This window comes from Epinephelus moara, chromosome 18, assembly GCF_006386435.1.
Source record: "Epinephelus moara isolate mb chromosome 18, YSFRI_EMoa_1.0, whole genome shotgun sequence".
Taxonomy (NCBI): Eukaryota; Metazoa; Chordata; class Actinopteri; order Perciformes; family Serranidae; genus Epinephelus; species Epinephelus moara.
The window spans coordinates 22164458-22181398 of NC_065523.1; the positions used below are offsets into that span (position 1 = coordinate 22164458).

At 39.7% G+C, this 16941-nt stretch overlaps 2 protein-coding genes across 4 annotated transcripts in view; one reads left to right on the forward strand and one right to left on the reverse strand.

The window, feature by feature from the left end:
- Positions 1–369: 369 nt before the first annotated feature.
- On the reverse strand, positions 370–14029 carry mgrn1b (mahogunin, ring finger 1b). 2 transcript variants are annotated; one of them, XM_050069812.1, is made up of 17 exons: positions 13662–14029; positions 11992–12110; positions 11761–11849; positions 11498–11644; positions 10694–10811; positions 9598–9664; positions 9350–9393; positions 8806–8853; positions 8134–8202; positions 7887–8046; positions 7690–7799; positions 7080–7294; positions 5987–6098; positions 5854–5899; positions 5643–5747; positions 5216–5261; positions 370–2210 (listed from the first exon to the last, which is right to left on the reverse strand). In XM_050069812.1, exons 1-16 carry the CDS (start codon positions 13747–13749, stop codon positions 5221–5223), a joined length of 1578 nt encoding a protein of 525 aa, XP_049925769.1. In that variant the 5' UTR covers positions 13750–14029; the 3' UTR covers positions 370–2210; positions 5216–5220. The 2 variants fall into 2 exon arrangements, with proteins under 2 accessions (XP_049925769.1, XP_049925768.1); XM_050069811.1 differs by lacking the exon at positions 5216–5261.
- Positions 14030–15781: 1752 nt separating this feature from the next.
- The window catches only part of LOC126405841 (immunoglobulin lambda-1 light chain-like), an 8283-nt gene continuing 7123 nt past the window's right edge, over positions 15782–16941 (forward strand). The window contains exons 1-2 of one of the 2 annotated variants that reach the window (XM_050069816.1): positions 15782–15938; positions 16031–16350. In XM_050069816.1, the coding sequence (XP_049925773.1) occupies positions 15899–15938; positions 16031–16350 (360 nt within the window). In that variant the 5' untranslated portion in view covers positions 15782–15898. The remainder of the gene's footprint in view (positions 15939–16030; positions 16351–16941) is intronic. The other variant, XM_050069817.1, reaches the window with a different exon arrangement.

Genomic DNA, 16941 nt, shown 5'->3' on the forward strand with positions numbered 1-16941 from the left:
TAGTACAGTATACCAAAACATGTCGTAGTCCTGTCATAGTCATAGTACAGTTTGCCAAAGAGTCATAGTATAGTATGCTAAAAAATGTTATAGTATAAAGTATGCATAAAAAATGTCATACTTTAGTATGCCAAAAGAAATACCTACAAAAGGTGAATCATTATTTTAGAAAATCCTATTAATCTCAAAGTAATGGGCTTATGTCATTATACTTAAGGTCCCAAGTTTAATCTTTGGCCATGTTCTATATCTTAAAACATACCATGGCATATCAGTGGTTATTAACAGATTTGAGTCTGCAGAATAATAAAGAACATCAGTACTGTCAGGAGCAAATAGGCATTGTGATGAATCAGAAAACAACTGAAGTACTGAATCTTTGTTCTTTATTGTTATACACATGCTGCTATACACACAAGGAAAGACAGGTATTGATTTTACAGAGAGCCACAAACCACCTACTGTGGAGTTATCCTGGATACCAGGTCAATAGTGGTCAGAACAGGAACAGGAAGGCACAGTGTCAAGTTGAAATGGCACAGAAGAGGAGGAGGGGAAAAGACAAAATAACTTACTTAAAAGCAGTGAGACGTTTCAGCCTCTACAAATTCACATGCAAATGCTAGCCCAATTACTAAAATGCAACGTTTGCACTTATTGCATTGGATGTGGTCCTTCCAATCAAATACACATTAAGAGAATCCGCTTGAACCTAAATACTAAGATTAAATGCATAATCGATACATGGCCATAACATAGTAAATGAACAGTTCAATTTCATATTGCAATAACAAGATACATTTGTCCAGTAACATTTAGACTGCGATAGAAAAAAAGGCTCTGTACATCAGCATCAAAAATCCTGTCTACGGGCTGACAACGGTTGTATATTGTAGCATTTAGAAGAACACTAATGTCCAATGCAACAAGCAGGCAGCCATATCAATTCAAGGCACATAGATCTATATGCATGGCGCTACACATACGTACAGGACCAAATTATGTAAAGGTGTTGCAGCCACACAAACACCGGAACCCCATTTTTTTTGCAGCTACATCACATAAGCAGACACTGGCATTGCCACAAAAAGACTGTACAGAGATCTGCCACATCTACGACAAGCACACTTACTGTGCCATAGTGAGTCAGCATACATGTAGCTGGAGCATCTATGCTTGTTGCAGGCTTTATCTATCTTTGAGTTTAGCTGTTAGGGTGTGAATCTGTAGCTCTTATCGATTATCCAAGTCTTAAATAATGTGCATGTTAACTGTATCTAGTTCCATTATTTCAATATCAGGATTTTTTTTCCTTCTATGTAATATGCAAGGATACAATTTTGGAAGTAACTACACAGGATTCTAGTACAGTTATGATACATAGATATCACATATTTTGAAATGATAAAAAAGTGACATGTAAATGTTTGCAGACAACTTAAACTCATCTCATCATAAACTCTGTTATAAGGAATGAATTATAAACGATTTTGTCGCAGAGTGCAAAATCACTTCAAATGGACACACAGATACATACTTAATATGTCCTCAAATTTCTGCTCATAACTCAAATCAACCTTGCTGTAAAAATAAGTCCTCGAGTCATTAATGCATTTAACTGATGAGTACAATATCTAGACACAAACTGTATTTATAAAGTCTTCTGAATTTAGTGTTTAGCAATCGGTACAGAGTTAATTTAAAGTAAGTGTGCTTAAAGCCACCGTGACAGGTGGTGAAATATCTCTGGAATCGACATTACTAGACCACAACTCTGGTCAAGACACACAACTGAACACCATCTGACAGTTAATGAAATGTTTTCAAAGCCGGGGAAACGATATCTTTTTTATAAACATCAGTCATAAAGTAAGGTACTGAGAAAATCTTAACAGGAGTCAAATTTTCTTTTCTAATGTCAGAGACACTGATGGAATAGACAGTCCTCCCTTGTCCTGGTGGACTTCCTTTCGGGGCCGTCCTCGGCTCTGATCACTGAAGCAGAAAACTGGGCTGGAGGAATTAGAGGGACTGGATCATCTTTGTAACGCATAAATCTGTTCTGATGGAGGGGAGGGGGGAAAGGCTGGATGAGAGTCAGGGGTTGAGGTGCTCATCTTCCATATGAAGGCTGCTCGTGGGACACAGGAGAGGCTGGCTGGAGCAGTTTGTGCTCTGACTTTTCAGGCTTTCTGTTGACTCGGATGACCCTGCAGAGGAAGCAGCAACAGATGAGCAACACGCCTCAAAGTGACGTCTCTACTCAGACTACACGGAGCCTGTTTACAAATGGTATTAACATATGAGCTTGGCGATCAGATCTCAAGTGGACATCTCTAAATACAAGTGTAAACTAGGGATGTTCCTGGAGACTAATTTCCCCGTCGACTAAACGAAAATTTTAATCAAAACACTCAGAAAACAGTCAACATTTAGCACCATTTATTGTTAAGTTTGTGAAACATTGTCCAAAAATATATTGTGTGCATTAAGAGCCCTTTGAAGCCTTTAATCACAACCAAGTACGAGACACTTTGCATCGTGTGGTATGAACGTGAACATGACAGCAACTCTGTCAAAAGTTAACCACTAAAATAACATCTAAAATAAATAACTTGCCTCTAAAATGTGGGGCACAATAAACCTTGCACATTATCCTACAGAAATGACAGCAGTTCTTTTTAAAGTTAATAAAACAACATCTAATTTATAATTAAATTTCAGCTGAAATGAGAGGCATTTTGCGCTGCACAGCATGAATGTAAACCCCGCACATTATCCAACAACATTTGATTAAAGTTAACAAATAATGTAACATCTCAAAAAAGATAAATTGCTGCTGAATTCATTTCCTAGGTCAATGTTCTACCAAACCGCGCTGGTTTTGCGAGAGGACGTCTCTCCAATTTCCCACCGTGCTGTCTTAAAACTTAAGTCTACTCGAGCATTACCGTGAGGGGGACTGCTGTCTGACGGCTCTGTAGCACCCACTAGTGGCGGGCAGCTGCATGACAGTTAAAGGTGCTGTATGTAAGAATGTGGCCAAATGTACTGGGGACACTGCTAATGCTGCTTGCCGTGCTGCTGTAGCACAGTCTTAACTGTAACTGATGCTGAGACTCTACTGACTGCGTGACTGGTAGACGGCGGTGGGTGGCGCAACAGGCCAAAACACAAATTCAAAACATAAACATGATTNTCTTACATATAGCTCCTTTAGGCAGCCTTGTACATGAACACCCAACTAATATCTCTGGTGCCAACTAGCGAGGTGGCGGACGTTTAATCGTTTAAACTTCAAATTGCGCGCATCTCTAGTGAAAACTACCACTAAGAAGCATTATGATCCGATCACTCAAACCACTTGTGGTGGACTGGGACACATTTGACTGCTCTATTTTGTAGTGTAAATGCTACTGTGTCTTAATAAAGCAGCCAGGAACAGCGCTGGGCTTTGAAGTCAATTTTACACAGTGGCCAAGCATGGAATTCCAACTTCCAGGTCTGTCACATGATGCCAAGGGGCCTTAAAAACCTTTTTCTTATAGACTTACATTGTGAAAGAGACGTCTGTAAATCAGTGACTACATTTTTTTGAACAACACAACCCCACAATATGAGACTTGTTTCATTTGGATTTGATCCACCACATTTTTAAGTCTAGAAGAGCTGGATGATAAAATTATTTTGATCTCCATTCAAATTAGAGGAGGGCTAAATTGGAAGTTTGGCCACGCTCAGCCACCATAAATTTCAAGGGTGCTTGCTCTATGGGCTCCACAATACAGAAGCTCTGGGTAATATCATACCGTAGAAATTGAGGGGGTTTTTTTTGGCCTTATGCACAACTGAGCAACTTTCATAGGAATAATTGGGGCCCTATCTCCAACGCTGTGTCCAGTTCTCTTTATAAATCCAGGGTCCTGATGTGTCCCCGACAAGGACTATGTCATGAGTGCTGGACATGCTGGTTGTTTTGGTAACAGAACCCTAACACTTTATAACTTGCCCATTTTACAATGAGTTGGATAAAGTGTTGTGTGACTGTCCTTTGTTTTGCCCTATGGAAGGAGACATGTTAGACTTGCTGACAGTGATACCTCCAGCTGTACAGACACAACCGCTAATGTGGCTAGTGAGCATGCTAGCAAGAGTGTGGACGTAATAACTGTGCAATGGGCCCTTTGACCTTCTAGGGTTGGTGACGTAGGCAGTAACGACATCTGAGGTCAGCTGCTAACGCATGATAAACACTAGGGCTGGGCGATATGGACAAAAATTCATATCACGGTATTTTCAGGCTGCATGGCGATACATAGATATATATCTCTGTATTTTCTACGTAATGGGCGACATGTTCAGGTGCAAGTTGCAAGCGGATGCGCAGCTAAAGTTCCCTGTTATTTTTGCTACATGTGTTTTTCCACAGCAGGGCAGGTAAAAGAAGTTAACCTGTTGGCGGTGAGCTGTTAGCAGAGGTGCAGTAAGAGCCTGCTGTCTGCAGCTCTTCATCAACATCTCACTGTGACTGTTTCTGATTGTACTCTTCCTCCCTGCAGTATTATAATAGATTTGCCTTTATTGAATAAAAGCTGCTAACAAAGTTCCGCTAATTTAGCGATAAATATATAGCTTAAACTTAAACTTAAAGACCAATGTCACAGTGTAGACTAATTAACAGACAGGTTAAACAGAGGAGCAGCTCTGTGTCTCTGTTGGTGTTGCTGGAGAACTTGTGAGTGAGTAAGTGGGGTGGAGCTGTGCAGAGAGTGTCAGAGAGGAGAGATGCCCACTGGTATGCCTTATGTAATGCAACGTGACACTATATCGATATAAACGGTATTGTCTAAATCTATATCTTGCTTGAAAATATATCGATATATCGTACACAGTCGTTATATCGCCCAGCCCTAACAGACACAGGTGTGAACACTGATGTGTCTACGCTGTCCACTTGTGATTGGATCACTGAAACACGTGTTAATACCAGGTGTACACAGGCTCATTGAGAAGTGAAAAGGAAATGTTCTCAATAAGATAAGTCTTGTCTGCATTAAAAACTGCTGTAATCATACGAAACTCAGTTGATAATACCTGCCGCATCTTTTAATTCTAGCTGTGATAGATGAGAATGACTACTTATGGGAAACAGGATTCAGTGAGCACAGTAGAGCTCACATACAGAGAAGCAGAGCAGACAGGAAAGCCTACATACCACAGTTATTCCTCCATACCAATAGAGCAGGAATCGGGACCGAGAGCTGCCCAAAGTGAGGCGGTACGAAGGGACAGGACGGTAGGGAACAGAAGAGGAGTGTTAGGGAACAGAGAAGCACAACAGCAAACAGGTTAGATGCAAAGCACAGGGAATCACAGCCTCAAGTCTTGGATTTAAGAAAAGAAATGTTAAGAGAACCAGAACTAGAAAAACCATCAAGAACCAGACGATCTGTAGTTGACAATGCTCTTCATTCTAGGAGTCAATGCTCGACCATCTGATTTGCTAAAAGATGCCATCAGAAAGTGCAGACTGATATTGTACATGGCTTTATACATAAGAGATAACATACATAGTACATATTCTGCTTCCTTTCTTTTCCTTCCTGTTTGCCGGGAATTTAACAGTAGAGAGAAACTCTTACCTGGCAGAGACAAATCGCCCGGTGGGTCGCTCTCTGTTTTGGTCAAGCTGCTGTGTTCACTGCTGCAGTCCTGTAGGATGTCTCCTCCAGAATGCATCCTGTCCTCTGAATCACCCAGGAGAGTAAATGTCAATGCATGTAACTTAAAGCCAACAACTTTACCAGTGTCACATAATGAACTGTTTATTGACTGCCAAAGTAAAAAACTCACCATCATCTGGAGACAGGGACTCTGCCACGTCCTCGGTGGCTGTGGCCTGGAGTAAGAAGGAAACGAGCTGGTTAAAGATTTTATTTGCAACAGAGTTAAAGTTTAAACGTCAGGTGGTGGAGTGGCAGCTTACGTCAGTGGGGGCGGGGCTGCTGGACAGCAGTGTGTGTGGCTGAGCGTCAGACATCTCAGACAGCTTCTCCTCATCTTCCTCTTGGATGGGAGAGGATGGAGACCTAAGGGTGCTGTGGAGGGGGACGAGGCAAAAAATTGGTGACTACAGAAAGATACAAGTGGTAAAGGCTATTCAATCAATCACAGCTATCTACACAGAACAATTATAACCCTATCTGTAAAAATGCACTCAGTGGAGTGCACATCTCCGCGGGAGATAATCGTGGCCACTCTAGACGATGCGTGCACGGTGGAATTGTCTCTCCCACCTCCCTTACACTTAAGATGGTAGCGAAAATAGCCATAAATGTACACACAAAATGTTAGGCTGACTGGTCCAATAATATGTGAGATTAGCTGCAGATGGACAGATACAGCACACTCAACGCATAAAAATGAAACCTCTACCTTTTAAAAAGAAATGATGTAGACTTCAAAATAAATTAAGAAAACAACTGGTTTTACGCCAGCAGCATGTAGAAGCTGCATTCTACAATTATGTCATGACAACTGTCCCACATGAAAGAAAACCTGCAGCACCCACTAAGGCTGTAGCAGTCCGTGTATTTGTGCCGAACTGTCTGAATACACTTTATGTAGACTGGTGCACATATTGCAGAATCAAAATTCATGAGGGCAAGTACTGCCCAGAAACTTTTAACTGTATGCTACCAGCAACAGGTTCTGAGAGTAGCACAATGAGTCAGTCACACCACGGCAAGCGCAAATGAAACACCACAGCTGAAAGACCCGCCTGCAAGTTCCCGATCAGCTACAACAGCAACAAGGAGAGAGTTGTTTGTAAGACGGCATGTCAGCCTTATTCCAGTGTTTTAGGTTATGTGAAAGAAAACCCATGCGACATGCTGTGGCACATTTGACTGCATCACTAAGATGTGCTGATCACCGGGACAAGGAAACAAAAAAGCCCAAGCACAACAAGCCTGATGTAAAGTGATGGTTGTGATATATGTTACACATATTATCTCATTTCCTGTCCTGACCTGATTTCTCACAGTACTGTTTTTGTAAACGTGTGCGTATAAACATACCTGTCAGGTGACTTGCTGACTTTGCCTTTCTGCAGACTTCCATCACTTAAATGTTCTGGGGAGCTCAGCTGTCTGCTGTCACCTCCCAGACCCCCTGAGAAGTTGATCTCATCGTAGAGGGGGGCAGATGGGATGGCAGGAGACACTGACCGCAGACCATTCAGAGCTTCCAACAGCGAGATGGGTTCAAAGCCGGGAGGAACCGAGTCTGTGCTCTGCAAAGAGACGTAGACGAGGACCAGTGGTGATGATGCACAGCTGATAAACAAACTGCTGCATATTCATGACAAGCACTGTAAAAGAGTTTTAACTATTTCATTCAAAGATGGGTTACTGCCAGTTTAGGTGTCAGAGCTGTTAGCCATGAGTCTTTCAATTGAGCTATAAGTTTGAAAAATGTTAAGGTAAAAACTGACTTAATATTTGGACTTAAAGTTGTGAATTCCAGCTGTTCCAATACTGCACCCCTTACAATATTTTTACTGCAGAACTTCATATTGCAATAAGGATAGAAATATGTTGTGCAGCCCAAAGTCATGCCCAGTCCTCCCTTGATGTTGCTGCACATTAGCTAACTGTATCTGATTATACACAGATGTACATGACTTACTGAGTGCTCCTCATGGTCCATAGTCTGAGCCAGGACTGGGCTGAAGGACACAGGGGAAAGAGCACCGGGCTTTTTCCTCACAGCTCTGATCTGCAGCAAGGCTCTGAAGGCTGATAAAAGGAACCCAGGCTCAAATTAAACACGATATCAATGTCACACTTTAACTACTTTCCAAAAAATATTGTAACAGTTCTTACGCAGCCTGCAGATCGGACAGTTGTTGGCCTGGTAACGCAGAGTGTCTGCGCAGGAGTTGCAGAGACACAGGTGTCTGCAGGGCAGGATGAGTGTATCTCTCAGGTCAGACAGACAGACAACACACTCGTTGCTGTTGTCACTGTTCTCATCATCTGATGGCTGGAAAAAGAAATCACATCAAAAGTCACACAAATAAAACTATCACAGCAATGTGACTCATTCTCAAGGTAATGTTTTAAGTGAAACCTTGGTTTCTTGGTTGTTTTTGTTCTCAATCCCATAGATCTCCTGTAAGAGGTAGCTCACACGGTCCACCTGAAGAGATAACAGCACAAATTATCTTTCAGAAACCTATGTTCATGCACGCAACGAGGTCTAAGGGAGCTGGAAAAGCAAAATGCATGACATCTTCTATCCACTGTCTTGGTTTTTCTTCCTTTTTAATTTTTAGGGAAGTGTGATACAGAAAATAGATTCATACATCTCACTGCTGTCTTAAAATTAAAACCATCTGTTTCAACAATGTTTCACATTTAAAGACAAATTACACAAAAAACTGAATATATGTGAAATAACTTTGAGCTCCCTGAAAGTTTATATTCAACGTCTACTTCACAGCTTTGCTTTATTGCCAGACTCCCAAGGGTCTCAGCACAGATCTCTGTCTTTTCAAAAGCTGCAAATATGTATGAGGGTCACTGACGCTCTGCGTTAAACATCCTGCATTGCATCAATAACATGCTGCAGCATGAACAGTAAGTCCTTCATAATTTAATCAGTTGCATTTAGGGTGATTAAGTAAATAAAAAAAAAGTCACTGATAAAAAGCAAAGTGAGGATATTCACTATATATTCAGCTTAATAATTTGCTAACTAATGAAAAACGCAATATTGAAAGAGGAACATTCATAAACCTACAATTTGCTTCTGCTTCAGAGGCTTGACGGAGAAACTGCCATCGACATGCTGGAGGTGAGAAACAAAACAAACATGTTTTAGCTCATGTAGAAACTTTTTTTATCCAGACTAAAAATATTTCTACTTTAATTTCAGGATTGCCACGCCTTCTTAACAACAAATTCAAGGACTTTTAAAAGGACTTTCCAGGCCCAGTTCCTTCAAATTCAAGAAGCCAGCACAGCAGAGTTTGAGACACTTATCAAAGTTAATCACTGGTACAATAAACAAAGAATTTTATAATTAAAACTAGCAGGCTTTAGAGAAGCTCACAGATCACAATTAAAAGAGAGAAAGGCTCGAGTGTGTCAACGCTTGAACGCCTAAAAATATTAAAAAAAACATCCATTTTTATTCTTACACAAAATATATAAATTCAAGCACCCTCAATGACCCATATCTATTAATATATTTATAAAAAACTTTCAAGATGTTCCTTTACACTGACAAACTTTCAAGGATTTCAACGACCCATGGGAACCCCATTATTTAGATGTATACGTACTCTTTCAAAGGCTGCCAAAAGCACGTGAGCATGTCCGAGGCAATCTTAAGAAGAACACACAATGTCCTGGTTAGTACAAACGTATATTTAAGCTTGAAATTTAACTGTTTATACTGACAATATTAGTATAATTTCTCATGACTGTCGACCTGCTACTTTATGTTACAATTCCATAAATAGGTCTTAATGTTTGTGCAACAAGTCTCAATATAAAGCTATCCTGTCCTGACTGTTATGCAGTAACTTACCGTCCCCTTCATCAACCACAGCTTGGATTACCATGGGAAACACTCCTCGGTCGAGGTCAAAGTTCAGCTGTAGGGGAAGAGATACATGTATTTTATTGTTCAATGAGGCATGGTTATGTAATAACAGTTTATAAAAACATAAACATCTTAAAAGCAAAACTGGCATTTTTCTGTAGAAATACGGGATGGATTATACAGAAATGCAAGAGAAAATTGTTCAGTCAACCATTTTTATCTGTTACTGACTATGGCAGTGTAATTTATATGAACTCTCCTACCTCTATTTTTCGACTTCTTAAAGGTTATTTTTTTGCCTTTATTTGATAGGATAGTATTTAGGTGTGAAAGGGGGAGAGAAAGGGGGGATGACATGCAGCGAGGGGCTGTGGGCTGGAATCGAGCCTCTGGCTGCTGCAGCATGAGCACTGCCTTTGTACATGGGATGCCTACTCTACTCACTTTTTTTATTATATGAGGAAGTTGGGTGGCAGTCGTTGGCAGTGAGGAAAGTAACAACACTGCATTCTATTAATTGATAAAACACCTCTGGGCAAAATTCACTCAGCACTGGGTCCCAGGCTTATTTGGTCCTTGAAAATCATCATGTTAACACTGAGACTGGGAGACTGGCTCTTCAATACTACGCACCACACAAGTGGAACAATCTGCAGAAGCTTCAAAAATAAGACAAGCTTTTCCTTTTTAATCAATTTAAATACTTTCTGACAAACTTGGAACAGGGTAAATGCATGTGCTCTCTGTGAACTGATGCTGTCCCTTACACTGATGTCCTTGCCCTGTTTGTTTTATGATTTGTTGATACATGCTGTAACTTTTATGTTCCCCTATTATTGTTTTATCTGTACTACAATCAGGGCTTTCTTGTAAAAGAGAACTTCCTCTCAGTGGCCTTCCCTGTTTCAATAAAGCCTATAATAAAAAAGTCAAAGGTTGTGTTGATGCACTGATGTAGACCTCTGGCAAAAAGTGTGCTGTGTAAGTGCAAGCAGGATATTCGAAGACATAAACGAACACCGGTGGAGACTAACTCTTGCTGTGATGTGTGACCCAGAAACAAACTGCCGCAGATACTTACATCTTCCTCTTTCCAGTCGCTGAAGTCTATTTTGAAAGACGGCATGGAGAACTGCTGGCTCACGCCACGCTTGTAATGCACAGTTTCAGAGACCAGCGATGGATTCTTTGGGCTGTACCTGCGCACAGTATGTTACAGAGAAATGTGATCAGTGTGCAGGAGGATGAAGGAATCCTGGATGGACAGTGCACTCTGTTTTTCTAACTAGATATTTATCATTGAGGAAAATCTTTACATACTTAATATGCATTAGCGTGCCTAAAAATGGTTAGACACAATGGAAATAAAGAAAAGTGAATATCATAGCTCAACAGTAGCAATATCTGATCTCTATGACTCCAGAAAGAAGTATCATCTTTCTGTCTCATTTCATAATAACTGAATAACTTTGGTACGAACTATTACTTTCATCTTCTTCTAAGACTTATCTGCAGTATCCATGGCGACTGGTGGTTGCTAAGGACCCTCTGTATCTATTCTAGTCCTTGTGCTCTAAGGCCTGAATCTCACTACCCAAAAAACAGAGATTAAATGTCTCTGGCACAAGATTTTCCACTAATATGACGCTGCTGTGTCAGTTCCACTCGTCTGTTTATATGGCTCAAATCTGAACAACTGATCCTCTCACAGACAGACAGATGTGCCCTATGTTGGTTTCGCAAATGGATTCAGATGTGATTTTTAAATTTAAATAATGAAAGACAGATAAAAGTCTGATTCCAGTTGAATATTTAAGTAGCAGTTCAGCCTTTGTGATGCTAATAGATAGAGCTTAATCTGAGAGTTTTGAGATCAAATTCTTACACTGCCATCCCATTGGAGAACTCCTCAAACGCTTGGCAGTAGAGGGTGATGGCCACCCGAGCATCTGCGTCAAAGGTGAACTCAACACCATACTGGACCTTTGGTTTTCCGCCTTCCTCCACCGGTGTGTCAGAGTCATCTTTATACCTGGAATCAAGAGGCGTGACACAGTTGTGACGAGTTGCCACAATGGAAACTGTTTTCGTTAAAACAGTTATTTGCTTTTAATGTAATTATATCGCAGTTGGCCTCGTTATCTTCACCTGACCAAACGCAGAGAGTCCTTCCTAATGTTCACCAGGCTCCTCAGGGTCTTCACAGGCTCATGTGGTGCAGGCGTCACATATGGAAACTAGTAGCGATAACAGCAATATGGATGATATGTGATTAGAAATAATCAACATGGTGTGATTATTCCGATTACTGACAAGAAATGTAGAGCTGCGATGTTGTAGTTTACGTTGTTGTTTTATGATTAAAACATCAGTTTTCACCTGCACTGGCCTATTTCCAAGAAAATTCAGGTCCATGTTTTCTCCAAAAAGGTATCCCTCTGGATGTGGTGTGTCAAATTTCTCTCCTCCCATGAAGAAGTGGCTCGCAAAATAATTCCCTGAGGACAAGAGAAGGAAACAATAAATAATAAAGGCACTGCGAGCAATATAAAACCTCTCTACCTGCATTGATGTGAGCAGTAACTCAGTCTATATATTGTTACTTTGAATATTATGACTCCTTCGAGCAACATGTTTAAGCTCTCGTTTAATAGTGCAGTCATTTCAGAGGCAGGAGCACAGAAGTCTTAACAAACCATAAACCCCCAAACAACTACATACAGGTAGCGATATTATTATATTTTCAGATTGGCTTGGCTCTTGGCTGTTTTTTGGCATGTAATGTAGGTCTATAATTCAGATGATAAAAAGGACAATAAAGGCTGCTTGGTTGCATAAATGGGATCAATAAATACCAACAGAGGTACATCAGCACTATGCCACTGTTATTATGTCATTATGTCTGCCTAAATGTGTTGTAGCATTTTATATTTGCAGCACGTAAATTTCTATATCAAAAAAAGATTTCTGTTCAAGTGCAATCATTTTAATCACCCCTAAACAAGAAAATAACAGTGAATAAAATCAAGAGTAACGTCATTACCACCATATCAGTCCTCGTATGTGTGTACGGAAGTGCAGGAGATTATATGACCAGCTGAAAGGCCAGTTTATGGGTTTTAAACATGATATTGACATATCTATCTCAGTACTAGTGTTGTCAAATCAATTGATCTACAAATGGTTATCAATACTGAATATTTTAAGTGGTTTCAATAATAATTTTCAGCAGTACTGATACACCGTTACAGTCTGCCATTTCTTGCTCTCTCTTACAGTTAATGTTTACTACAGTCATTCTGCTGTTCCCTGCTGCTAACCAAGAAAAGAAAACTCGTCACGCTGTGGCTTGGTTAAATTTATCTCTGATTTAAGAAAATTAAAATGTATTTTTCCCCCATGATACTGAATGTGGATATTTTTCAAGGCATTGTATCAAAGTGAGAAATTACAGTGTACACCGTACTGTGTTTTCACTGATTGAAAATATCTCAACAGCAAAGTGAGAGTGTAATAAATATGTAAGACTAATTACTATTTACTTTAAATACAGTTGAAACACAACACTAACAGGAAATGGCATTTAAGCTGAAAATCCTTTGTTGACATGGGTGTCGTGTCTCATCAGCTCTTGGAGCATCAGTTTAATGTGAATAAAACACACGTGTCACTTCATTATATCCATTTTTGGAGTTAGACATTCAATGCTTCAGTCTGCTACCATCACACTGCAATAACATCACATTAGACCTGTTTGCATTAACCTGACAGTCCTCAGCAGTAGCACAATGTAGGCTATAAAACCACAGTAAATTTTGAAAGCTTTCTTAACATGTGAACCAGACAGACAGACAAATTTATAATCGGGTTAGCAATCCTTATCTCGCCAATAAAATTATCTGATGACAATCAACAAAAAATAAACAGTAATTAGAGCCTAACTAACGTTAGCTAGCGTCAGCTCCGTGTGCCTATGTCTGTTCTTGCTTTAGATGATCCGTGGTAATATGGAATCTGAATTCAGCCGGGAGATACTACCGATCACTTACCAGATTTCGGTGGAAATCGATAGGCCGAGTTGGCCTGGATATCGATATCCTCAACGCCAGCGATTCTGCGACTCAGAATGGACCCCATCTTTCTCTGCTGGATCGCCGATGTTAGCTACAGTTAGCTAGCAGCTTGGCAGCTAACGGCGCGTCGCAGCTCCGACTGGCTCTGCCTTCAAACGAACACCAACGTCAAATCAAAGATAACATCGACCGGGTATGAACGCTGTCGTTAATTTAACATTTTTACACGCTAGGTTTTGTCGGCGGCTCTGTAGCTAATGCTAGTGCTAACAAGAAACAAATTGAGACGGGCTGTTGTTTTGCCAGAGCTGTGCTAACGTAGCAGGGAGTCAACCTGATTGGTTGTCTCCAAGCGTTCCAGAGATTCAGGGCGTTCGCTCTGTGTTTTGGGACCGCCCGGCGGGGCGGAGGTCAGCAAGGGAAGGGGTCAGGGCAAGGGCGTCGGTTCGTTTTGTATATAACTCAGAACAACTATTAAAGCGGTTTCTTATTTTTTCCCCTCATATAATTATAAAGCCTAATCAGATATGTGGCACCAGAACACACTAAAAAATTAATAATGTGCGACATAGATACAAAATATAACTAAATCTCTACCGCCTCCCCCAAAAGAATAGACACAACAAACACCACTCTCTTTTAATTGTTTAATTTCACATTTATATCTGAAGTGTTGGTTTTGTATTGTTTCTGAAGCGCGACACTACAGGAGACGATAGTTTACTGCCCCTCAGTGGTCAAAATGAGGAACTGCATTATTAAAAATATCAAATATCAACAGCAACGTCAGTAATATGTCTCCTCATATCATATATGTATATATATATATATATATATATATATATATATATATATATACAATAACAATAATAGTAATAATTACAATAATAATAACCATTATTATTATTATTATTAATATTATTTGATCATGTTAAAAAACTGAAACTCCGTATCATAATAATGATAATAATAAGAATAATAATAATGCTGATGATGATAATAACAACAATAAACCTATTATTATTAGTATTATTATTTATTATTATTATTTATTATTATTATTATTATTATTATTATTATTATCATCATCATCAAAGTTTACATGTTAGAAAAGATGTGTCTGCATGCTTGTAATAAATGTTGTGACAGTTAGGTGGAGGTGTTGTATCAGCTTTGCAAATGCTGCGTTTTTCAACCATCATTCACGAAGATGAAAAGTTCTTATTTGTACTGATGGAAGAATATAAGTATGTTAATGTTCTAAACGTTTTGTAAGCTTAACCACATTTTATTTTGCTGCTCCATCCCACGGATAATGGCAGATGTTGCAGGACACCAAGATAACAGACATTTTTTCCTTCTTAATCTTTATTATTCACATTTAAAATGATCAAATTCATAAAGCAACATATTAATTAAGAATTGATTTGCAGTTAAAACACAACAGATTGATATGACTTTGCCTTGTTTTAGTTGCTCACAGTGGTTAAGACGTTAGAAAAATCAGATGACATGAGCAAATGAAACTGAGTTTTCATCCTCCATCAGTGAAGCATCACCTCTCTACTCCTCCCTCTCTTCCTTCCCAGGATGCACCTGCAGGCCTCCTCTCCTTATTTATAGCTCCATGTAAATGAAGAGGTCAAGTGTCAGCTCTCTGTAAAATCAGAACTGTGTCTGACTGGAAACACACTAGTTTCATGATGAACATGTTGTTGATGAAATACAGTTTACCTCTAGGGGTGTTAATTACAGTATGTACATGTGAGCAGAGACAAAGTTTATATCTTGCAGACGATGTCTGCTGTTGACTCATGAAAAACTTGAAAGCAAAATGATTCACAAATGATAAAACTCTCATGCATGAATTCCATCTATAAAGAACTGAGCATAGAAAGAAATCCATATATACTGTCGGCTTTATTTTTTTTAAATCATGACATCAATGTATTCTGTCAATTCAAGTTTTCAGCTAAATTGACAATAATGCATAAACTAAAGACATTTCCCTCCACAGAGGATCTGAGGTCAACAAATGTGAGAAAGCATGCAGAGTGAAGCAAAGCTCCTCCTCCTGTCAGTCACTCTCAGTTTCAGTGTGCTATTAAATTGCTCCTCCAGCACCTCCTCTCCTCATCCTCCAAAGCCTCTGATCTGTCAGCAGTAAGCTGACTTTCCAAGTTACAAGGCCATTCTCAGCACACACTGACAACATGCTGGGGACCCTCTGCACTCTCATCACTGCTCTAACATGTAAGGAGGCTGACTTACTGCAGCTTTGACCTCATGTTGGATTCATCAGTCTGTGTGTTTCTCTTGACTCCATGTCATCTTGTTGTTTCCAGGTGTGAGTGGTGTGACGGTGGTGACACAGAAGCCTCCTGTTGTGACGCTGAGGAAAGGAGAGACAGCCACCATGGACTGTGATGTTTTTACAGATGATGGGTCTCGCTGGTATAAACAGATTCCTGGAGGAACATTTAAGTTTGTGCTGAGGAATCATCACAGCTACTCCTCTCCAAATTATGGCTCTGGTTTCTCCGCTCCCAAATTCACTTCTAGTCATTTGTCTGGGACAAAGTATCGTTTGATCATCAACAATGTGGAGGAGGGAGACTCAGCAGTCTATCACTGTGAAACATGGGACAGCTCTGCTAAAGAGCATGTATCACAGTGATTTACACTGTGACAATAACCTCCTCACACATACTTCTGCTTTTTGACTGTTTGACACATCTTGTCTGGGAGTAAAGCCATCAGCCAATTCTTTATGTCACCTCTCTCATATATTAGAAACATATTTTAAAACTTCAAATCCCTTTGATTGGATTCTCACATAAAGCCTAAGATCTTAGTGGTAGTTATTTACAGTGTGTCATGTGTACATTATTTAATGTAAAAATAGACAATATGCTTGCTGGTAAATGTTAACCACAAGATCTGTTACACTGTTGGACAAATCAGTGTTTACAGTAAATATTCATGTCTTTTGATGCTCATAGAAATAAACAAGTTATTAAAAGTTCTCAGCAGATTCTCATTTGCTGATCCAAACTCAGATTATGTGATAAATCTTTCTTGACAAAAATTCTCTGGTGCACATGTAGTGAGGATTGTTACACAAACATGTCTTGTATCATATTGTTATGTTGCAGTTTGTCCCTCTTCATGAACAGGTCCAAAGGTCATCTGGCAGCCAAAGTTACAAAAACTAGAAGTCACGTGCAGCTAAAACACAACCAAACAAAAGTCTCCA